A 24,950-nucleotide genomic window follows, 5' to 3' on the forward strand; every position below is an offset into this window, starting at 1 on the left:
ATTTGTCAAAGTTTGCCTGACAATGTAGGCCAGAGAAGTCAAGTTCTTACACAATATTGATTCCAATTCATTTCTCTTTTCCTACTTTTCTTGGCAAATAATTTGGATGTAGAATAAGAGATTTTCTATTCAATATCTATGACAAGGACAAATATATCATAGAGGCTTACTTTGATATTTTTCACCAGAACGTCATACAATTTCTTAGTTTAGTTTACTACAATATTGTAGTTGTCAACACTTGTTCCTGTAATGAGCAATCCCCAAACTCAAGCGGCATGTTCCAAAACTCCTTGATTGATTTTTAGCTTATTTTCGTGTAGACCAGCTGGAGATTTGCTCTACATTCTCAGGTTAAACGATCTTTATGAAAATATAAACAGAAGATCTGCTCCAAATAACTTCTAATTCAGGAACTAAAACTTAATGGGTCATTTGAATGGTATTTTTATGTAAATATTTTTTCATACATTTTATTTGATTCAAGGTTTCGCCTCCCCAGTTCATCCCAGACACAAATCATTAATCCAACTTCATGCTTTCTTTCTATTTTTCTTTATAAAACAAACAAGATGATCATTTCTAGGTCCATCCATTTGCCTGCAAATTTCAAGATTTCCTTGTTTTTAAAAGCTGAGTAGTATTCCATTGTGTAAATGGAACGTAGTTGAGCAAATGTCCTTGTTATGTATTAGAGCATCTTTTGGGTATATTCCCAGTAATGATATGGCTGGGTCCTAAAGCAGAGTTATTGCCATTTTCCTGAGAGAGCACCAGATCGATTTCCAAACAGTTGTATAAGTTTGCATTCCCACCAGCAACAGAGGAGTGTTCCCCTTTGTCCACATCCTTGCCAACATATGCACTTGAGTTTTTGATCTTACCCATTCTGACGGGTGTAAGATGGAATCTCAGAGTTGTTTTGATTTTCATTTCCCTTATGACTAAGGACATTGAACATTTCTTTAGATGTTTCTTGCCCATTCAATATTCCTCTGTTGAGAATTCTCTGTTTAGCTCTGAATCCCATTTCTTAATTGGGTAATTTGGTTTGTTGGTGTTTACCTTCTTGAGTTCTTTATATATTTTGGATACTAGACCTCTGTCAGATGTAGAGTTGATAGAGATTCTTTCCCATTCTGTAGAATGTCATTTTGTTCTGTTGACAGTGTCCTTTGCCTTACAGAAGCTTTTCAGTTTCAGTTTTATTAATTGTTGAAATTAGAGCCTAAGCTATTGGTGTTCTATTCAGGAATTTGTTTCTCTTGCCAATGAGTTCAAGGCTCTTCTCTAATTTTTCTTCTAACATATTTACTGTTTCTGGTTTTATGTTGAAGTCGTTAATCCACTGAGACTTTACTTTTGTTCAGAGTGATAAATATGGGTCTACTTGCATTTTTCTACATGTAGATATCCAGTTAGACCATCTGTCTTTTTCCATTGTATGGATTTGGCTTCTTTGCCAAAAATCAAATGTCCATAGTTGTGTGGATTTATTTCTGGGTCTTCAATTCAATTCCATTGATCCACCATCATATTTCTATTCCAGTACCATGCCATTTTGATTAATATTGCTCTATAATATAGCTTGATATCAGAGAGGGACAGTCCTCCAGATCTTTTATTATACTGGATTGTTTTTAGCTTTTCTGTTTTGTTTGTTTGTTTGTTTGTTTGTTTTCCATATAAAGTTGAGATTTGATCTTCCAAGGTCTTTAAAAATGGGTAAGGGGTTTGATAGGGATTGCACTTAATCTGTAAATTGCTTTTGGTAAGATGGCCATTTTTACTATGTTGAGTCTCCCAATCCACAAGCATGAGAGATCTTTCCACCTTCTGACATCTTCAATTTCCTTCTTCAGAGACTTGAAGTTTTATTTTTATATAAGTCTTTCACTTGCTTTCTTAAAGTTACATCAAAATACTTTATATTGTTTGTGACTATTGGCAAGTGTATAGTTTCTCTAATTTCTTCCTCAGTCTGTCATTTGTATAAAGGAGGGCAGCTCACTTTTTTGAGTTGATTTTGTTCCAGCCACTTCTCTGAAGGTATTTATCAGCTGTAGGAGTTATCTGATGGAACTCTGGGGGTCCATTATACACAATATCATATCATCTGCAAATAGCAATACTTTTACTTCCTCCTTTCTGATTTAGATCCGCCTTTCATTGTCTTATTGCTCCATGCACAACTTCAAGTACTATATTGAAGAGATATGGAGAGAGTGGGCAGTCTTTCTATGTTAGTGTGTACAAATAAAGTAGGAATTTAATGATTGATTAAAACATGGTTTTAAAAATTAAGAAAAATATCATGGCTTAGATAAAAAAAAACCCTCAGCTAGTACTAATGTACATTGTTGCTCAGATGAAATAAATACAAGTCAAAGCACAAAATAAGAGCCCTGACCTCTGTGCACCACATTCCTAGCCCACATCTCAGCCTCCAAGAAACCTGTAGCCACCTAGGACAGAGAAGTATAACTTCTATGACCCAGTCCCTTGCCTGCTGGATGCCCCTTGTCAAGTCCAACAGAAGTGAGCCCCAGTCCCCTGCCTGATGTGATATGCTCCATCTCCTGGACAATGCCCTATATCTGCATTTCCTGAGGCCTCAGGGACCAAAAGCTCAGCCCCTGTCCCTGGGCCCTAGACATACAAAGACCAGTGACAATCAGGGACCACCAGAGACAAACCAAACCTTCTCTCTGGTGCTCCATTCTTTGGACCACAACTTGGCCTGCATTACCCGAGGCCTGACAATACCAGAGAGAACCAGATTGCTAAGGACCAGCTAAAGAACACAAACAACAGAGCAATATGGCACCACCAGAACCAGCACAAGAAAATGACCTTAAATCCAATCTTATGAAGATGATAGAGGCCTTTAAAGAATAATGAATTCTTCAAAGAAATACAAGAAAATACAATTCATCAGGTATAAATGAATAAAGCCGTTAAAGAAATATAGGAAAACACAATTAACCAGGTGGAGGAAATGAATAAAACTGTTCACAACCTGAAAATTAAAGTAGAAGCAATAAAGAAAACACAAATTAATGGAATCCTGAAGATGGAAAATCCAATGAAGAGAATAGGAACAACAAATGGAAGCATCACCAACAGAATTCAAGAGATGCAGGAGAGAGTTCCAGGCATAGATGAAATGATAGAAAAAAATATGATAAACCAGACAAAAAAAATTTAAATCTAAAAAATTCCTCACACAAAACATCTAGGAATCTGGGTTACTATGAAGAGACATAACCAACTAATATAGGTGTAGAAGAAGGTAAACAGTTCGAGCTCCTAGGACCAAAAATATATTATCAATAATATTTTAGAAAAAAATTCTCTCTAAGCTAAAGAAAAAGAAGCCTATAAACACAAGAAGCTTGTAGAACACCAATTAGACCAGAAATGAAAATCTTCCCAACACATAATAATCAAAACACTAAATGTACAGAGGGCAGAAAAAAATAATTAAAAACTGCAAGAGAAAAAGGTCAAGTAACATACAACAAAAACCAATAAGAATTAAACCTGACTTCTCAACAAAGACTCTACAAGCTAGAAAGTCCTGTACAGATGTCTTAAAGCCTCTAAGAGACGGCAAATGCCAACCTAGACTACAATACCCAGCAAAATTCTCAATCACAGTAGATGGAAAAAACAAGATATTCCAAGAAAAACACAAATTCAAACAATATCTACTTAGAAAACCAGCCCAACAGAAAATGCTAGAAGGAAAACACTAAACCCATGGGAGAGCATCAATAGATAATAAGACATTTGAAATAACACCTTGAATTTTATCAGACCACAATGAATTAATGCTGGACTCCACAAAATTGGAAAATCTAAAATGAAACAGACAATTTTTGTGATACATGCCACATACCAACATTAAATCAAGATCAAGTAAGCAATTTAAATAGACTTATAATACTTAAGGAAATGAAAGCAGTCAGTAAAAATCTCCCAACAAAAAGGCCCAGGGCTAGATGGTTTTAGCACAGAATTCTACCAGACTTTCAAAGAAGAGCTAATACTCGTTACAGTATCCCACAAAATAGAAACAGAAGGAACATTGCCAAACTCATGCTATGTGGCCACAGTCACACTGATAGCTAAATCACACAAAGTCTCAACAAAGAAAGAGAATTTCAGACCAATTTCCCTTATGAACATTGATGCAAAAATACTCAATAAAATACTCTCAAACCGAATCCAAGAACATGTCAAAAACATAATCCACCAAGATCAAGTAGGCTTCCTTCCAGGCATGCAGTGATACTTCAACATAAAAAAATCCATCATATTCCAAATAAACTGAAAGAAAAAAACCACACATGATTATCTCATTAGATGCTAAAAAAACCTTCTGACAAAATCCAACACTGCTTCATGTTAAAAGTCCTGGATAGATCGGGCATAAAAAATGCATATCTGTATACAATAAATGCAATATACTGCAATTCAATTTCAAACATCAAATTAAATTGAGAGAAAATTAAAGCAATTGCACTAAAATCAGGGATAAGACAAGACTTCCTAGTACTCTATGTATTCAATATAGTACTTAAAGATCTATATAGAGCAATAAGACAACTAATGGAGATCAAAAGGATACAAATTGGAAAGGAAGAAGTCAAAGTATCATTATTCATAGATGATATGATAGAATACAGAAGCAACCCAAAAAATTCTACCAAGGAACTCATACAGTTGATAAACACCTTCAACAAAGTGGCTGGGTACAAAATGACCTAAAATTAAACCAGTAACCCTCCTTTATACAAACTATAAATGGGCTAGGAAAGAAATCAGGGAAACAACATCCTTCACTATAGCCACAAATCATATAAAATCTCTTGGTGTATCTCTAAGGTAGCAAGTCAAAGAAAGAACTTGAAGTCTCTGAAGAACGAAACTGAAAAAGATAGCAGAAGATGGAAAAAACTACCATGCTCATGGATCAGGAGTATTAACAGTAAAAATGACCATCTTACCAAAAGAAATTTACAAATTCACAGCTATTCTACTCAAAATTCCAACACAATTCTCTATAGTCCTTGAAATATCTGTCCTCAACTTCTACTAGAATAGTAAAAAACCCATGATAGCTAAAAAAAATAATAAAATCTGTACAATAGAGGAAATCACCATCGCTGATTTCAAGCTGTACTAGAACAATAGTAATAAACACTGCATGGTATTGGCATGAAAAGAATTGTTTGTCAGTGGAACTGAAATGGAGACCCAGAAACAAACCCTCAGATTTACAGTCACTTGATTTTTTTTGACAACAAAGCCGAAATCAACAATGGAAAATAGAAAGCAACCTCAGCAAATTGTGCCGGTCTAACTGAATGTCTGCGTGTAGAAGAATGCAAATCGAATTATTACCCTGCACAAAACTTAAGTCCAAAGACCTCAATCTAAAACTGAATACACTAAATTAATAGATGAAGAAGTGGGAAGTTTTGTTTTGTTTTGTTTTGTTTTAAATCCATACCTTTTCCTATGTGAAGAGGTAGGATTGTTTTTGTGTCCTATAAGAATTGTGGAAAGTGTTGGGAGTGGTGGTGCAAGCCTTTAGTCACAGCAATCTGAGGGCAGAGGTCTACAAAATGAGTTCCAGAATAACTAATGCTACATAGTGAGACTCTGTCTGTCTCCTTCCTCTCTATATAACTACATATCTGTATATATGTATGTATGTATGTGTATATGTATATATATATATACATATATACACACATATATATATATACATATATATATATATTTATTTAAAGAACTGTGTCTGCCAATTTTAACCAGGACATATACAAACATGCTTACATGCATTCATAGACAAACATGTACTGTATAAATATTAGAATGAGGAAGTAAATTTGGTGACATACTTCTTTGAAATAATCTCATTTCCCCCCCTCAGGCTTCTGATTTTTTTAACAATTAATCCAACCAGTTCCTGTTTCAGTATATGTAAAATTAGATATAATTACTTTTGTGAAGCAGACATGTATGAAAAACATATTGTTGGACATATATAAATGTTTAGAAAACCAATTTTGTTGGTATCATTATGGCAACTACTATCATCATAACACCTAGTTGTCATTTTCCACACAGAATATTAGCAACATTTCTGAAATATTTTCAAATATAGTATTTACTGTAAAAGTATACAATATATTTAGGTCAAACCATCTCTAACCTACATTCCATCCACTTTATATATCACCCACTATATCCCCCCTCCACTTCATGTCCTCTATTTTTAATAATTTACCAAATCTAGTTAGTATTGCCATTATATACATGGTTGTGGTACCATCCATTGGTATATGGTCAACAAACCAGGGATCACCACCAAAGAAAACTGGCATTCCCTTTGACTGTCGTCAGCAGCTGTCAATAGCTTCTCATTTAGGGATCAGGGCTTGTGACCCTCTTCCTAACCCATGTTGGAATATTGATGGTGTGATATTTTTCAGGTTTTCTACATGAAACTACTGCTACTGGGAGCTCATGAAGCAAATGCCCTGTCAAGTCAGTCTTCCCCAACCTCTGGTTCTCACAATCTTTGTTTGCTTTCTTCCATTATTTCCCCTGAAGCTTTGGGTGTGGATTGTGAAATAAATGTCCCATTTAAGACGAATAACTCTATAAAATTTTATCTTCTGCCCTTAGACCCATTGTGAGTTTTTGTATTAACTGCTATCCATGCACAAAGAAGCCTCTCTGATGAGGACTGAGCTGTTGTACTAACATATGGGTACTGAGATATTTATTTTATAACAAAGTTTGATACTATGTCCATTTACCAATATAAAAGCAATAAATTCATTCATAGAGCCTATGAGCTCCCAAGCCCATGTTCTTAGATTTGCTGTGCTAGGCATGAATTTTCTTCTGGGGAGCATGGCAATTCTTAGATCCAATTTAAAAGTATTTAGTTAACATCCAACACTTGTGGAACTGTGGCAAGTATGCCTATCTTGTGAATTCAATCATTTCAATATATTTTTTAAATTTTTTATTAATTTATTCTTGTTACATATCAATGGTTATCCCATCCCTTGTATCCTCCCATTCTTCCCTCCCTCCCATTTCCCCCTTATTACCCTCCCCTATGACTGTTCCTGAGGAGGATTTCCTCCCCCTGTATATACTCATAGGGTATCAAGTCTCTTCTTGGTAACCTGCTATCCTTCCTCTGAGTGCCACCAGAAATCCCCCTCCAGGGGACATAGTCAAATATTGGTGCCTCATTTCAATATTTTTTATAGCACAAAAAGTAGAGTCAAGATTGATGATGACTTTTCTCTCCATGCATCCTACACAACACCTTCTGATACTATAAGATCTAAGACTGAGAAAGTCCCTACATCAGTGTGAGTTGATATCTCCAAGTCTCAGGACTAATACATGTGGTGTCTTCAGCATAGCCTTTCTCTTCTTTTCTTTTTGTTTTTTGAGAAAGGGAATCTATGTGAAGTCCCAGATATACTGGAACTCACTTTATCGACCATGCCATACTGACCTCAAATTCAGTTATCTGCCTAGGCCTACAAAGAGATGGAACAGTATGAAAAGAAGTTAGTATTTTCTGTACCTTATGGTGTAAATGAGTTTATTCCAAAGTGTGATCCTCTTGTGGTGTTATAATATCTGTAGGAGGCAATTTAGTGGGGGAAAATAAAGGAAGTGAAAGGAATTAAAGGAAGTGAAGTATCCATGTGATACACAAATGCCTCTTTTAGTCTGGGTTCAAATAGCAGTAGATCTTTTGTTACATCTCAGGACAACATGCAAGAACAATCTAACACCATCTTTCTTTTTTTTTTTTTTAAAGCAAAGTTGTGATTTTATTAAAATACACAATATTTACACTTTAAAGACAAAAGGGCTGCAATAGTCAATGAGCATTGTAACATTCAAAAAGCTACTTATTAAAATTGAAGGATAAAGCAAGATTACCCATGATATTGGCAGACTAAAATTATTTATGAGTATGAAGGTGGATTTAGATAAAGTTCTAGAAAGAGTAGAAAGAAGGATAAACATACCCAAGTGGATATGGTGCACATTAAATAAGACCACAAGTAATAAAAAATTGTAAATAAACACCACAATATTAACCAACTTATAGGAATTAATATGCATTTTTCTTTCTTTTTTTTTAAGAAATAGGCTTTTTATTTTTTTTTCTTCAGCCAATTTTTTTTAATTAATTTATTCTTGTTACATCTCAATGTTTATCCCATCCCTTGTATCCTCCCATTCCTCTCCCCCACATTTTCCCATTATTCCCCTCCCCTATGATCGTTCCTGAGGGGGATTACCTCCCCCTGTATATTCTCATAGGGTATCAAGTCTCTTCTTGGCTACCTGCTGTCCTTCCTCTGAGTGCCACCAGGTCACCCCCTCCAGGGGACATGGTCAAATGTGAGGCACCAGAGTACGTGAGAAAGTCATATCACACTCTCCACTCAACTGTGGAGAATATTCTGACCATTGGCTAGATCTGGGTAGGGGTTTAAAGTTTACCTCCTGTATTGTCCTTGGCTGGTGCCTTAGTTTGAGCGGGACCCCTGGGCCCAAATCTGCCTATCATATTGTTCTACTTGTAGATTTCTAGGACCCTCTGGATCCTTTTATTTTGCTATTCTCCCATGCATCTCTCATTTAGAGTCCCAATAGGATGCCCTCCCCTCTGTCCCAGTTTCCTGGTAAGTGAAGGCTTTCGTGGGACATGCCCCTTGGGCTAGTATGCAGATATAAGTGAGTATATACCATTTGATTCTTTCTGCTTCTGGGTTAACTCACTCATTATGATCATTTCTAGCTCAATCCATTTATCCACAAATTTCAGGAATTCCTTGTTTTTAATAGCTGAGTAGTATTCCATAGTGTATATGAGGCTGAGAAGCTTCTGTAAGGCAGGAGACACTGTCAAGAGAACAAAGCTTCAGCCTACAGACTGGGAAAAAAATCTTCACCAACCCTACATCTGACAAAGGTCTAATATCCAAAATATATAAAGAACTCAAGAAATTAAACACCACCAAACCGAATAACCCAATTGAGAAATGGGGCTTGGAACTAAACAGAGAATTCTCAACAGAGGAGTATCAAATGGCTGAGAAACCCTTAAAGAAATGCTCGACCTCCTTAGTCATCAGGGAAATGCAAATCAAAACAACTCTGAGATTCCATCTTACACCCATCAGAATGGCTAAGATCAAAAATTCAAGCGACACCACATGCTGGAGAGGATGTGGGGAGAGAGGAACACTCCTTCATTGCTGGTGGGAATGCAAACTAGTACAGCCACTTTGGAAATCTATCTGGTGCTATCTCAGAAAAATGGGAATAGGGCTTCCTCAAGACCCAGCTATTCCACTCCTTGGAATATACCCAGAAGATGCTCCAGCACACAACAAGAAAATTTGCTCAACCATGTTCATAGCAGCCTTATTCATAATAGCCAGAACATGGAAACAGCCTAAGTGTCCCTCAATAGAAGAGTGGATAAACACCATCTTTCATTGGAGAGTTTTATATAGATTGGTTAGTGCATTGGAAATATGAAGTGCAGCACATGAAGCTGGGGAGGAATTGCTAAATGAATTCATTCTCCATGCCTAGTCCTAACCTGTCTAGGAGTAAAGATAGGTCTTTTATAGGCTCTCCTAAATCTTCACCACAAAGTGGAGATGATTTTGACTGGCAAATCCCTCACTCCATGCTTCGGGATCCACTTAAGACAATGGAGGATATGTATTTAAAGGAGGCTCCAATAGGCAATGTAGGTATTAGTCATCTGCATCATTATCGGTGGCACAGTTTTTACTTTCAATTTTGTCTTAATGAAAAAAATCTTTGTTGTTTGCCTCTTTAACCAATTTTAAGGTTTGATTGTCCAGTTTATTATATTCATTTAAGTAATTATACATCTCTTCCCCATGACTCCTTCTCACCTAGCAACCATTAATGGCTAAAGCTCCCTGGGGAGGATCAAGGACTCAGAGCCCCTCTCCCACCCATAATGGAATGTCATAAATCCACTATTAAGCAGATTATATTCTAATAATTAAGGTTTTATTAAAATAAATATTATTGGTATGAATAATACAAGAAATTTGGTGTCCATTTCAAAATTCTACAAATATTATGAGGTGAAATTTGTTTTAAATGTACCAGATACCACCTTTTATCTATGTCTTGGGGTATACATTTCAATTGAAGGAATTTGAGGCTCATTTAGTGATTCTTTGCTTAGTGAGTGAAGAAAAGAGAAATGATAGTGTTTGAAAGGAAAGATGAGTCTTTGAGTCTTTTCTAAGCTAAAACAGACTTGTTGATATTAGAAGCTGCTAGTTTTGTGGGAATTATAGTCCACCATCTACTTCAAGTTTAGTGTTCCATTAAAGTGATAAACCCACATTAAGAACTACTGTTCCTATGTCAAGTATAATAAATACAGCATGACTTTGGTTTAAGATAATTTATCTCAAATATAAAATGTGTGTGTGTAATTTAGATAGGAGACTGTTGACCCAAAAACCACGGATCTCACTTCAAAAGAAATAAGAGATGATTATTCTGTAGCCAAATTTGAGTAACCATCGCCCAGGAAACACAGAGCTCGGTAGGTTATGCCATGTTCCCTGTTCCCATATGGAAGCTGTTCTGTAAAGTATTATAGTAGCAGAACAAGGAAAATCATAAATCAAGGCAATAATAAAAGGATTGTTAGGTACATCTACTAAGTAGATTACAAGATAGGGTAATCTCCGCTATAAGTCTCAGATGATATCATGATACTTTTAGCTTTAGGTTTGGTGGAAGCTAGTGGTCTACTAAGTTAATAGATTATTTTAAGATTTATTTATTTATTATGTATACAGTGCTCTGTCTGCATGTATACTTGCAGCCCAGAAGAGAACATCAGATTACATTATAGATGGTTGTGATCCACCATGTGGTTGCTGGGAATTGAACTCAGGACCTCTGGAAGAGCAACCAGTGCTCTTAACCTCTGAGCCGTCTCTCCAGCTCATGTCAATAAATTTTTTAAAGTTTCATCTGTTTTTTCTTTTTTTTTTTTTTTTTTTTTTTTTTTTTATTAATTTATTCTTGTTACATCTCAATGTTTATCCCATCCCTTGTATCCTCCCATTCCTCCCCCCCCATTTTCCCATTATTCCCCTCCCCTATGACTGTTCCTGAGGGGGATTACGTCCCCCTATATATTCTCATAGGGTATCAAGTCTCTTCTTGGCTACTTGCTGTCCTTCCTCTGAGTGCCACCAGGTCTCCCCCTCCAGGGGACATGGTCAAATGTGAGGCACCAGAGTATGTGAGAAAGTCGTATCACACTCTCCACTCAACTGTGGAGAATATTCTGACCATTGGCTAGATCTGGGAAGGGGTTTAAAGTTTACCTCCTGTATTGTCCTTGGCTGGTGCCTTAGTTTGAGCAGGACCCCTGGGCCCAAATCTGCCTATCATATTGTTCTACTTGTAGATTTCTAGGACCCTCTGGATCCTTTTATTTTGCTGTTCTCCCATGCGTCTCTCATTTAGAGTCCCAATAGGATGCCTTCCCCTCTGTCCCAGTTTCCTGGTAAGTGAAGGCTTTCGTGGGACATGCCCCTTGGGCTAGTATGCAGATATAAGTGAGTATATACCATTTGATTCTTTCTGCTTCTGGGTTAACTCACTCATTATGATCATTTCTAGCTCAATCCATTTATCCACAAATTTCGGGAATTCCTTGTTTTTAATAGCTGAGTAGTATTCCATAGTGTATATGTACCACAGTTTCTTTATCCACTCTTCTACTGAGGGACACTTAGGCTGTTTCCATGTTCTGGCTATTATGAATAAGGCTGCTATGAACATGGTTGAGCAAATTTTCTTGTTGTGTGCTGGAGCATCTTCTGGGTATATTCCAAGGAGTGGAATAGCTGGGTCTTGAGGAAGCCCTATTCCCATTTTTCTGAGATAGCACCAGATAGATTTCCAAAGTGGCTGTACTAGTTTGCCTTCCCACCAGCAATGAAGGAGTGTTCCTCTCTCCCCACATCCTCGCCAGCATGTGGTGTCGCTTGAATTTTTGATCTTAGCCATTCTGATGGGTGTAAGATGGAATCTCAGAGTTGTTTTGATTTGCATTTCCCTGATGACTAAGGAGGTTGAGCATTTCTTTAAGTGTTTCTCAGCCATTTGATACTCCTCTGTTGAGAATTCTCTGTTTAGTTCCAAGCCCCATTTCTCAATTGGGTTATTCGGTTTGGTGGTGTTTAATTTCTTGAGTTCTTTATATATTTTGGATATTAGACCTTTGTCAGATGTAGGGTTGGTGAAGATTTTTTCCCAGTCTGTAGGCTGTCGCTTTGTTCTCTTGACAGTGTCTCCTGCCTTACAGAAGCTTCTCAGCCTCATGAGGTCCCATTTATTAATGGTTGACATTAAGGCCTGGGCCGTTGGTGTTCTGTTCAGGAAGTTGTCTCCTGTGCCAATATGTTCCAGGCTCTTTCCCACTTTTTCTTCTAAGTGAGTTAGTGTCTCTGGTTTTATGTTGAGGTCTTTAATCCACTTGGATTTGAGTTTTGTGCAAGGTGACAAATATGGGTCCAGTTTCATTTTTTTACACATAGACCTCCAGTTAGACCAGCACCATTTGTTGAAGATGCTATCCTTTTTCCATTGAATGGATTTGGCTTCTTTGTCAAAAATCAAGTGACCATATGTGTGTGGATTCATATCTGGGTCTTCGATTCGATTCCACTGATCAACCAGCCTGTTGCTGTGCCAGTACCATGCTGTTTTAAGTACTATTGCTTTATAGTACAGTTTGAGATCAGGTATGGAGATTCCTCCGGAGCATCTTTTATTGTACAAGATTGTTTTAGCTATTCTGGGTTTTTTGTTTTTCCATATGAAGTTCAGAATTGAACTTTCAATGTCTTTAAAAAATTGTTGTAGTTATTTTGATAGGGATTGCATTGAATCTATAGATTGCTTTTGGTAGGATGGCCATTTTTACTATGTTAATTCTCCCGATCCATGAGCAAGGAAGATCACGCCATCTTCTCAGGTCATCTTCAATCTCTTTCTTCAGAGTTTTGAAATTTTTTTCATACAAGTCCTTCACTTGCTTAGTTAGGGTAACTCCTAGATATTTTATATTGCTTGTGGCTAATGTGAAGGGTGTGGTTTTCCTAATTTCTTCCTCTGCAAGCTTGTCATTTGTGTATAGGAAGGCTACAGACTTTTTTGAGTTAATTTTGTATCCAGCCAATTTGCTGAAGGTGTTTATCAGCTTTAGGAGTTCTCTGGTGGAGTTTTGAGGGTCACTTCTGTACACTATCATATCATCTGCAAAGAGGGATAATTTGACTTCCTCCTTTCCCATTTGGATCCCCTTGATCTCCTTTTGTTGTCTTATTGCTCTGGCTAGAACTTCGAGTACTATATTGAAGAGATATGGAGAGAGTGGGCAGCCTTGCCTTGTTCCCGATTTGAGAGGAATTTCCTTGAGTATCTCACCATTTACTTTGATTTTGGCTATTGGCTTGCTGTATATAGCCTTTATTATGTTGAGGAAAGTGCCTTGTATCCCCGATCTCTCTAAAACTTTAAACATGAATGGGTGTTGAATTTTATCAAATGCTTTCTCTGCATCCAAGGAGATAATCATGTGGTTTTTTATTTTCAGTTTGTTTATATGATGGATTACATTGATGGATTTCCGTATATTAAACCATCCCTGCATGCCTGGAATGAAGCCTACTTGGTCATGATGAATGATATCTTTGATGTGCTCCTGTATTCGTTTTGCAAGTATTTTATTTAGTATTTTGCATCTATGTTCATAAGAGAAATTGGTCTGAAATTCTCTTTCTTTGTTGAGTCTTTGTGAGGTTTAGGTATCAATGAGACTATGGCCTCATAGAATGAATTTGGTAATTTTCCATCCATTTCTATCTTTTGGAGTAGCTTGAAGAGTATCGGTATTAGTTCGCCCTTAAAGGTCTGGTAGAATTCTGCACTGAAACCATCTGGCCCTGGGCTTTTTTGGTTGGGAGACCATCGATGATTGCTTCTATTTCTGTCGGGGAAATGGGACTATTTAACTTGTTTATCTGTTCTTCACTCAACTTTGGCAAGTGAACTTGATCAAGAAAATCGTCCATTTCCTTTAGATTTTCAAATTTTGTGGCGTATATGCCTTCAAAGTAGGATCTTATGATTCTTTGAATTTCTTCAGTGTCTGTTGTTATGTCTCCCTTTTCATTTCTGATTTTGTTGATTTCAGTACTGTCTCTCTGCCTTTTAGTTAGTTTGGCTAATGGTCTGTCTATCTTGTTGATTTTCTCAAAGAACCAGCTCTTGGTTTTGTTGATTCTTTGGACTGTTTTCTTAGTTTCTAATTTGTTAATTTCAGCCCTGAGTTTGATAATTTCCAGGCGTCTACTCCTCTTGGGTGTTTCTGCTTCTTTTTTTTCTAGGGCTTCCAGTTGTGTTGTTAAGATGCTTATGTGCGATGTTTCCAATTTCTTTTTAAAGGCACTTAGTGCTATGAATTTTCCTCTTAGCACTGCTTTCAATGTATCCCACAAATTTTGGTATGTTGTTTCTTCATTTTCATTGAATTTCAGAAACTCCTTGATTTCTTTCTTTATTTCTTCCCTGACCCAGGTGTCATTTAGCAGAGAGTTGTTTAGTTTCCACAAACGTGTAGGCTTTTTGTTATTTCTGTTGTTGTTGAATTGCAGCCTAAGAGCATGGTGATCTGATAGGATACAAGGTATTATTTCAATCCTCTTGTATCTGTTGAGGCTTGCTTTGTGACCTACGATGTGATCAATTTTGGAGAAGGTTCCATGGGGTGCAGAGAAGAAGGTGTATTCTTTCTTGTTTGGGTGAAAGGTTCTATAGATATCTGTTAGATCCATTTGACCCATGGCATTGGTTAATGATGTTATTTCTCGGCTTAGTTTCTGTTTCAATGACTTATCCTTCAGTGAGAGTGGGGTGTTGAAGTCTCCCACTATTATTGTGTGGGGATCGATGTGTGGTTTAAGCTTTTTAGGAGATCTTTTACAAATGTGGGTGCCCTTGTATTGGGAGCATAGATGTTCAGAATTGTGATGTCATCTTGGTTGACTTTACCTTTGATAAGTATGAAGTGTCCTTCCTCATCCCTTTTGATTAATTTTGGTTGAAAGTCTATTTTGTTCGATACTAAAATGGCTACACCTGCTTGCTTCTTGTGACCATTTGCTTGGAATATTTTTTTCCAACCTTTTACCCTGAGGTAATGCCTTTCATTATGGGTGAGATGTGTTTCTTGGATGCAGAAGAATGTTGGGTCTTGTTTATGTACCCATTCAGTTAGTCTGTGTCTTTTTATTGGAGAATTGAGGCCATTGATGTTGAGAGATATTAATGACCAGTGACTGTTAAGAGTCTTAATTTTGATGTTGTTTCCAGTCGAGCGTTTGTGTAGTTGTGTTTTTGCCATGGGATAGTTATCTATTTCCTGGGTAGTTTTGGTTGTAGCTTGACCCTTTGGGATGGAGTTTTCCTTCTAGTACCTTCTGTAAAGCTGGGTTTGTGGATAGGTACTGTTTGAATTTGTTTTTGTCATGGAATATTTTGTTTTCTCCATCAATGGTTATTGATAATTTTGCTGGGTAAAGTAGTCTGGCCTGGCACCTGTGTTCTCTTAGGGTTTGCAGGATCTCTGTCCAGGACCTTCTGGCTTTTATGGTCTCTGCTGAGAAGTCAGGTGTAATTCTGATAGGTTTACCATTAAATGTTATTTGGCCCTTTTCCCTTGCAGCTTTTAATATTTTTTCTTTGTTCTGCATGTTTTGTGTTTTGATTATTATGTGGCGGGCAGTTTTTCTTTTCTGGTCAATTCTATTTGGTGTTCTGTAGGCCTCTTGTATGTTTATAGGCATCTCTTTCTTTAGATTGGGGAAATTTTCTTCTATGATTTTGTTGAGAATAGTTTCTGGGCCCTGGAGTCTGATGTCTTCTCTTTCTTCAATGCCTATTATCCGCAAATTTCTTCTTTTCATGGTGTCCTTAATTTCTTGGATGTTTTGTGTCAGGAGTTTTCCAGATTTGGCATTTTCTTTAATGGTTGATTCAATATCTGTGATTGTATCTTCTAGCCCTGAGATTCGTTCTTCCATCTCTTGGATTCTGTTAGAAAAGCTCACCTCTGTGTTGCTCGCCTTCTTCTCTGAGGTCTCACGTTCTCGTTTTTCTTCTGTCTGTGTGTTTATCATTGAATCCATTTTCATTTTCAGATCTTGAACTGATTTTTTGATTTCTTTCATCTGATTTTTTGTATATTCCTGAGTTTCTTCCATTGCCTCTTTATAGGTCTTCAGAGCTTGAACCGTTTTAGCTATTTCTTTCATCTGGTTGTTTGCATTTTCCTGCAATTTTTCCAGTTCCACTCTATGTGCTTCTTTTATGTCTCTCACCTGTTTGTCTGCGTCTTCCTGCATTTGATTACGAATTTTATTTGTTTCCTCCATTATCATCCTCATTACTAAGGATTTGAGGTCATTTTCTTGTATTTCCGTTGTATTTGAGTTCTCTGGGTGGTTTTCTTTGGGATAGCTGGAAACTGGAGACGCCATGTTGTTTTGGGGTTTTTTGCGTATGCTTTTTCGTTGTCCTTTAGACATCTTGCCGTCTTTGTTTTTGTTGGGTAGCTTCCAGAGTTGAATGGAGGGTGTCTGATGATAGATTCACTTGTTTTCTTACGATTTCCCTAGGCTGTGAGCTCAAAGCTTCACTGGTGTGGATGTTAGGAGGTTAGCCCTGTTGTTCTGGTCTCTCACAGCCAGTGATCCTCAGTCCCTCTCTGCTGTGGATCCTGCAATTGTTCTGGGTCTCTGAATGAGCGTTGGGTCAGGCCAAGGTATCCACAGCCTTCTGTGTTCCCTGCCAAGTCCAGCCAGGAGCACTGGGACCGAACCACGGGCAGAACTCAGCTAGATTCTCAGGGCCAGAACCGTCTGCCAAGCTCAGCTAGGGATTTTGGGCCCAAAATGCACACAGGGCCCAGCCAGAATTTTTGGGCTGGGACTACGCACCAAGCTCCACTAGGGCCTTTTGGCCCAAAGTGCGTGCTGTGGTCAGTTATTGACTCAGGGCCCGAACTGACCACCAATCTCAGCCAGGAATTCTGGATTCAAACTGTACACTGTGTCCAACCAGAGTCTTAGAGCTGGTGGAACCGAGAGCTCTGTCCAGCCTGTGCCACAGCAGGAGAACTGCGGCTGCTCTGAGTTAGCGCCAGTAGTGGAACAAGTGCTCCACCCGGACTGTGTCACCGCAGGGGAGCTGCCGCTGAGCTGAGGTGGTGCCTAGGATGGAACCGAGCACGTCACCAAGCCTGCGCCACAGCAGGAGAACTGCGGCTGCTCTGAGTTAGCGCCAGTGGTGGAACAAGTGCTCCGCCCGAACTGTGTCCCCGCAGGGGAGCTGCCGCTGAGCTGAGGTGGTGCCTAGGATGGAACCGAGCACGTCACCAAGCCTGCGCCACAGCAGGAGAACTGCGGCTGCTCTGAGTTAGCGCCAGTGGTGGAACAAGTGCTCCGCCCGGACTGTGTCCCCGCAGGGGAGCTGCCGCTGAGCTGAGGTGGTGCCCAGGATGGAACCGAGCACGTCACCAAGCCTGCGCCACAGCAGGAGAACTGCGGCTGCTCTGAGTTAGCGCCAGTGGTGGGACAAGTGCTCCGCCCAGACTGTGTCCCCGCAGGGGAGCTGCCGCTGAGCTGAGGTGGTGCCCAGGATGGAACCGAGCACGTCACCAAGCCTGCGCCACAGCAGGAGAACTGCGGCTGCTCTGAGCCAGCGCCTGTGGTGAAACCAAGTGCTCCGCCCAGACTGTGTCACCGCAGGGGAGCTGCCGCTGAGCTGAGGTAGTGCCTAGTGTGGAGCAGCGTGCTCAACTACGCCTGCGCCACAGCAGGGGAGCTATGGCCACGCTGAGTTAGTGCCTCAGGCAGAATTGTTTGCTGGGCCGGGCCAATACCCGGGACTCTGGGGCCGAACTGTCCGCCGAGTCCAATCTGGGTCCAAAGGCTCCACGCGACCCAAATCCTGCCCCGAGTCCCCTCTCCCGCAGCAACTCCCACCAGCCACCACACCAATCGCCTCCACCGGAAGGCTATGAGCTGCAAACCTCAGCCGCCGCTGCTGGTGCCGCTGGCGCTGCCGCCTCTACCGCCGCCGCTCCGATCAGAGAAAAACCACGCTCCTCCCGTGTGCAGGGGCACGCAGGTCCACCGCACCCCGGTCCCTCCGAACCGTGGAGCACTCCCGCTGCCGTGATGTTCGGACCTCGGTGTTCCTGGCTCAGAAATCTGTGCAATTCCCTGAATTGTTCACTGGAGCCTCCAAACGCGGTCCACACTGCTCGCCGCCATCTTGGATCCCTCAACTCCCTTCTAAAGTTTCATCTGTTAGTCACAGGATGTTAGTTCCAATAAAAGAGATGGGAAAGGGGTGAATATTTAGGTGACTAAAACTAATATAACATAAGATAATTAGGCTCTTAACCGGCAACACTGCAGTCCTAATCAGTTAGTAAGTCTTGGCAGACACAACTCCTTTCCAGAAATGGTGTTTTACAGTACATAGACTTATATTGGTAATTCATGAGACACACAAATAATAAATGCACAGATGAAAAATGTGGTTGCATTGTTCTACTTTTAATGTAATTTGACCTTGCTAGCAATATGATCTTTCTTTCTTTCTTTCTTTCTTTCTTTCTTTCTTTCTTTACTTATTTATTCCTAGTAATTTATTTGTTCACATTATTTTTACAAAGTATGATCATTCACTACACCAAAATGTTTTGCAAATGTAGACACTTAAGGGGGAATGGGTAGTTGATGGAGTCCTATTAGGAAACCAGTGCCTATAAAGAGATGTGTCCTGTTCCTGATCTGAGATGAGAACTATTGCACTTTTATCAAATAATTGTCATTCTAGGTACTGTGCTTTGAGGCACAGTATCTTTCTGGCAGTGGTCACAACAAGCACTTATTTTAATATGCAGCATGTACTCTTAATGATAGGTACACTTTTGACCAAAGCACCCATCTAACATGTAGTAATCCTAATAATATTATTCTAATACTAATGAGGCAAATAATCTATCTCAAGAGCAGGTATTGACCACTCATATATTTCAAGACATCCTGCTATGTATAGTCAAAGTATAACATTTTAAATTCACAGGTTCCTACCCTTGTGGACTGAGGGGAAATAGGTAGGAATATAGTGCATAGAGGATACTAAATCTGGAAGAAATGTACACACAGCAGAGTCAGGAGGCACCAAGATAGAAAAATGGGGAAAAGAATGTGGGTTAATCAAAAGCAGCTCAGAGGAGTATTGCCCAGATCCTGACTGATGCATGACAGTGATTAATATAATCGATACTCCATCCCAGTGTTTAACAAATGTTCCATCCAAAAAGTCTTCTGTAATATTTAACTTCACTTCCTTCAGATTCCATTTATGCATATTTCTTTTGTTCTTTCTTTGAGAGCTAGACAGCAGTCAGTAACAAAACATTTTATATTCCTATACATAAAAGGGTGTTTGTTTTTTCTGTCGTGTTTCACTCTTCCCCAGGCAATGGAAAAACAAATAATGAAAAATAGTCTAGTCACTTCTCAAAAGGCTTGTTTAATTTGACTGCTTAATAAATAATAAGCTTTGGTACTGTGTTTTTAGTGTTTATTCTTTGGAAAGAAACAATTTCAACAGTGATGTGGAAAGAAATATTCATTTTCTCTTACATACACACACTCAAGTGGAGAAATAGTAAGTGTGTATGTGTGTGTGTGGGTGTGGGTGTGTGTGTGTGGTGAGAGACAGAGAAAGAGAACTTAGATCAGAAGCTCAAAAAAGAAACCTATAAAATAACAAGTCTGTAAAGTACAGTAAACATTAAGATTGTTGGTATTACTAATGTTAAATTCTATATTTATTTGTATAAATTATGCTGATAATTTATACTTTTCATGATTTTACTTTTTAAAAATGCATCATGTCTGTTTTTTTCCACAGTATTATCATAATACAATTGAAGGGAATTTTGGATTGTTTTCAGTTAGTGTATTTCACAGGGACCTGTATTTATTTTCTCTGCATCATAAGCTACATTTTTGTGCCCTGTGTGCCATGCAGAAATTGATCTGCAATACATGTGGCGTCTCCAAGGGTATATTTAAATTTAGTAATTTTATTGCTAACTGTGAAGTTAATCTGCACTGTATGCATTCTTTTCCCCAGGAAACTGAAATAACAGTTCAAGCTAAACAACCGGATGTGGAAAGGCTTTTGTCTAAAGGGCAGCATTTGTATAAGGAAAAATCAAGCACTCAGCCAGTGAAGGTAATGAAGCAACCTCTTGCAATATCTATTACCTCATATGCTTCCCCTGTTGTACACTTGCCATGGACATGCTCTATTTATAATCTTTGAAATAACTTGTAAGAAAATATTGGCCATACTACAATTGCAGAGGCAAAGCTGTCTTTTTGATCAACATATCCTACTTATATATAGTTATCTTAAGCCTATTAACAAGTCATTGCATTATAGGACTCATTTCTGTCCTGGTGTGGTACCATCAATACAAAAAGCACTACCACCTTCAAGGTAGATTAAATTCTTTAGGGCTTTATTGCTTTGCTTGCCAACCTTGATACTCTTCATACTGTGTGGCTTAATGCAAATCAAGCCATTGCATCATGCTGTCTTCAACAGCTGTAAAGAATCACAATATGCTCTATGACAATTTCTTGCTCTGTTGCTCCTTTTTATGAAAGAGAAAACCCTGCATCCAGACTTTAGTACTTTATTAGGTCAGGAATTTTTAGTGCAGTGCCATATAATTGCATTTCTTCAGTAAAAAGGTGGCCTTAGTGAAAGCTTTCTACATCCTTTGTTTCTGTGTGTGCACAGATATATTTATTCCCAGGATCTTACTTGAGGAGAAAACTAAAAAGTCAGACCAGTTACAAACAAACACCCACTCTTGGTGGCTTCCTTTGCTAAGGAGAAGCTAGTAATAAATGATACGTAGCTGTTATATAGAGTTTACCTTATTCTTTGTATCTGACCAAAAGTTTAATGACTTCAAGTATGCTAAAGGTTCCTGAGAGCCTGTAATGGTGGCTATTTATTGCTCAGTTTTGGTTTCTTAGCTGATGTTGCTGGCTGAGATGTAGGGAGCCTTATTCTCACATTCACAATTACTCTAAAGCAGTGTTGGTCAATATCCTCATTACACATGACCAGTTTGCCTTTGCAAATATCATTACCAGAATTGACACTTTAAGGTCACTTCTTAGTTTTTCCTTGTACTTGGGCCAAAATTTAGTTCTCCAAAATTGCTTGTTTTCCCCACAGCTTACATAGGAGTTTTCCTTAGGTAATTTAAAGTTGGATTTGGAACATAAAGGCATAACAGCAGGTGCAAAAAAGCACAGCATTCTCTAGAAATATTAAAAGTCACTTACTCAAGAATAAAGTTATCTCTACTTCTGAAGTCCAGGATAATAATTTCCATACAGTATGAGGTTTAATACAATTTTTAAAAAATGAAATAAGTGATTTTGTTAAATGGCCTGCAGACTTAGAGGCAGTACTAAGAGCATCAAAGGTCAGTGTCACTGTGGTTATACATATACAGATTAGTTAACAAAGTGGTAAAATCCCCAGGGTGGGGATTTTCATTCTATGAGCCATGAAATGAACAAATGAACTAATCAATAAGTCCCTTCTATCTATTCTTGATAGATCTCCAAAAACTTAATATCATGTGGATATGTCAATGAATTGATGTTAACAGCCTTTCTTATAGTTCACAAATGTGCATTTAATTTTGTGTTAATTTGTGCTTTTGCATAAAACAACAAAACCCCTTTCCTTCAAGATATAGACAATTTTCTGTTTCTCATGTATAAAACAAACTAGTAACTCATAACTTAATGTCACTTCCGCCTATAAACTCAATCCCAAGGCTAATTTGAGATGAACACTGGAATCTATGTCTAGGTCTACCCAATTTTGCTGTTTCCTCAGTGAAATAAAGGGAAGATTGAAGCAAAAGAAAGAACAAAGCCATTCAACTTGTCCTTTCCCCCCACTTCTCTCTTTTTTAAAATATTTTATTAATGTATTCATATTACATCTCAATTGTTATTCCATCCCTTGTATCCTCCCATTCCTCTGTCTCTCTAATTTTCCTATTACTCCTCTCCCCTATGACTGTGACTGAGGGGGACCTCCTCTCCCTGTATATGCTCATAGGGTATCAAGTGTCTTCTTGGTAGCCTGCTATCCTTCCTCTGAGTGCCACCAGGCCTCCCCATCCAGGGGATATGGTCAAATATGGGGCACCAGAGTTCGTGTGAAAGTCAGACCCCACTCTCCACTCAACTGTGAAGAAAACATCCTGTCCATTGGCTAGATCTGGGTAGGGGTTTGAAGTTTACTGCCCATATTGTCCTTGGCTCCTGCCATAGTTTGAGCAGGACCAATGGGCCCAGAGGGGCTGGAGAGATGGATCAGAGGTGAAATGACCTGTCTGCTCTTCTGGAGGTCCTAAGTTCAATTCCCAGCCACCACATGGTGGCTCACAACAATCTATAATGTGATCTGATGCCCTCTTCTGGCCTGCAGGTGTACATGCAGACAGAGCACTGTATGCATAATAATGAATAAATAAATCTTTAAAGGGCTGGAGAGATGGCTCAGCTGTTAAAGGCTAGGCTCACAATCGTAAATATAAGATATATTTTAAATAATGAAATTTCTCTATTTTCTCCTTAAGTTTAAGCCTTCTCATGCATTTACTGAAAGGGGAGAAGGGCGTTCCAAACTGGAATATATCTTTTTAAGCAAAGATTTTTTTGGGAGTGGGTTAACTTTGGAGGTCTGTATTTGGAAATAATGAATAAGGTAACAGAAATGATATTCTCAAAAAGAAAAATAAGAGTGCTGGAGAAAGGCTTGCTGCTTTTCCAGAAGACTGGAGTTTAGTTACTAGTATCCACATTAGGTGATTGACAACTGCTTGTAATTCTAGTTCCAGGCTATCTGATATTCTACTCTGGCCTTCATGGGTACCATCACACAGATGTACATGTACACACACAACTATATATGCGCATATGTATTTTTATAATCACTTCCCAAATGGAGTTGAGATTGAGTGCTGGCCTTGTCCCTATTCAGCTTTCTTCCAATTTTGTTTGCATTATCAACTTTACTAAGATTTCTTTTAAACTTTCAAAATGTACTTTATTTTTAAACACAATTTCCATTGTATCTTCTTTAAAGATTCCTTGATGTGATAAAAGTATATTGTGACATAAAAAGAATATAGCATAAATGGACTACTACATCTCTGATGTAAAGTTATCTAAATAATTTTATTAGCCTATAATTGGAAAGCTAAGGCAGTCTTCTGTCTACCTCTCTCCATGCCTGTTTCCAATCTCTCCCTCTTTTTCAATGTATGATCCTCTCCTTTCTCACAATATTTCTATTTTATTCTATTTGCATAGTATTCTCTCATCTTCAGAAATATTTTAAGATTAATTGTATAATTTCAGTAGACTACAATTTTTCCAAATTATACTTTGTTAATAAGATTTAATGAAATTAATATTTTCTATATTACATATTCTACAGAGGAGGAAGCAGTTCTTCAACATCACCTCTTTCACAGTTAAAAAGGCAACAAAATAACATGGTAATTTATATCCTAAGGAGGCTGAGAAAGAAGGGTTGTACATTTTTTTAAAACATTTTTACATATACAATTATATTATTACACATATATACAATAAACTACCAATAGCAAGGAGAAACATGACATAATTAAGAATTATATAAGTGTTACATTCATAGTGTTTTGGCTATTTGTATTTGATAGACTTGAAGAAAACATAGTTCCTATCTTCATGAGTCTAAAATTCTGAATGTAAATCAGAATCTATCATATCTCATCATTATTAACTTAAAACATCTATCTAGATCTAAAAACATCTTAACCCCTAAACAACTAAGCTTCATTGTAAGAATAAACTACCTGGTCTTCAACACCATCAGAGACTTGAGAAGGAATGCAATTGATTACCTGAGTAAACAGGGAATGCAGGTTAGCAACATTCCAAATGAGAAAATGACAGAGATGGTTTACTACCTAAATACTCACCCAAACTTCTCTATGATGTTGAAGCATCATCTTCAACCTTCTGGCCCAATGTATGTAACAGACCTATTTGTGAAGCAGGAACTCTTGAGGACTTGCTTACCTTGTCTTGTCAGAGTTTGGCCATCGACTCTGCCTGCATCCAAGCTTTCCCTTTTTTTAATCAGAATTCTGTCTGTAGTAGAAATAAGGACATTTTCCCCAGTGGCTTATTTGCCACCTATGAAGCCATCTCCATAAATGTTTTTTGTTATTCCTAAAGATTCACTGACAGTGAGACACATTATCTCCTGGCAGCACCCATCCTACATCAAAAAGGATAATGAGCATCAAAGAATGGTTTAAAATTTAAAGCAAGACTTTATTTATAAAGCAAGTTCAAGGACAGTATTGTCTGATAAACAATCCCTATTAAAATATAACTCTTAGCAGTAACAACAGTATCAACAACTGCAAAATAAATACATTTTGCTGTTTGTAATTATCTATTTATTTTACATTATGTGCATGCATATTTTACCTCCATGTATGCATTTGTACCAAATGTGTGCCTGAAGCCCACAGAGCCAGAAGAGAGAATTAGATCCCCTGGAATCGCAGTTACAAGCATTTGTGACCCATCCATTGTAGGTGTTAAGAAGATAACTACATT

General features: G+C 38.2%; 1 protein-coding gene across 10 annotated transcripts in view; it reads left to right on the plus strand.

Moving 5' to 3' along the window:
• Positions 1-24,950, plus strand: part of Dmd (dystrophin) — a 2,465,896-nt gene that overhangs the window by 1,726,825 nt on the left and 714,121 nt on the right. For all 10 annotated transcript variants that reach the window (XM_051140917.1, XM_051140916.1, XM_051140911.1 and 7 more), the window contains one exon: positions 20,365-20,466. In XM_051140917.1, the coding sequence (XP_050996874.1) occupies positions 20,365-20,466 (102 nt within the window). The remainder of the gene's footprint in view (positions 1-20,364; positions 20,467-24,950) is intronic.

This window comes from Acomys russatus, chromosome X (assembly GCF_903995435.1).
Source record: "Acomys russatus chromosome X, mAcoRus1.1, whole genome shotgun sequence".
NCBI lineage: Eukaryota > Metazoa > Chordata > Mammalia > Rodentia > Muridae > Acomys > Acomys russatus.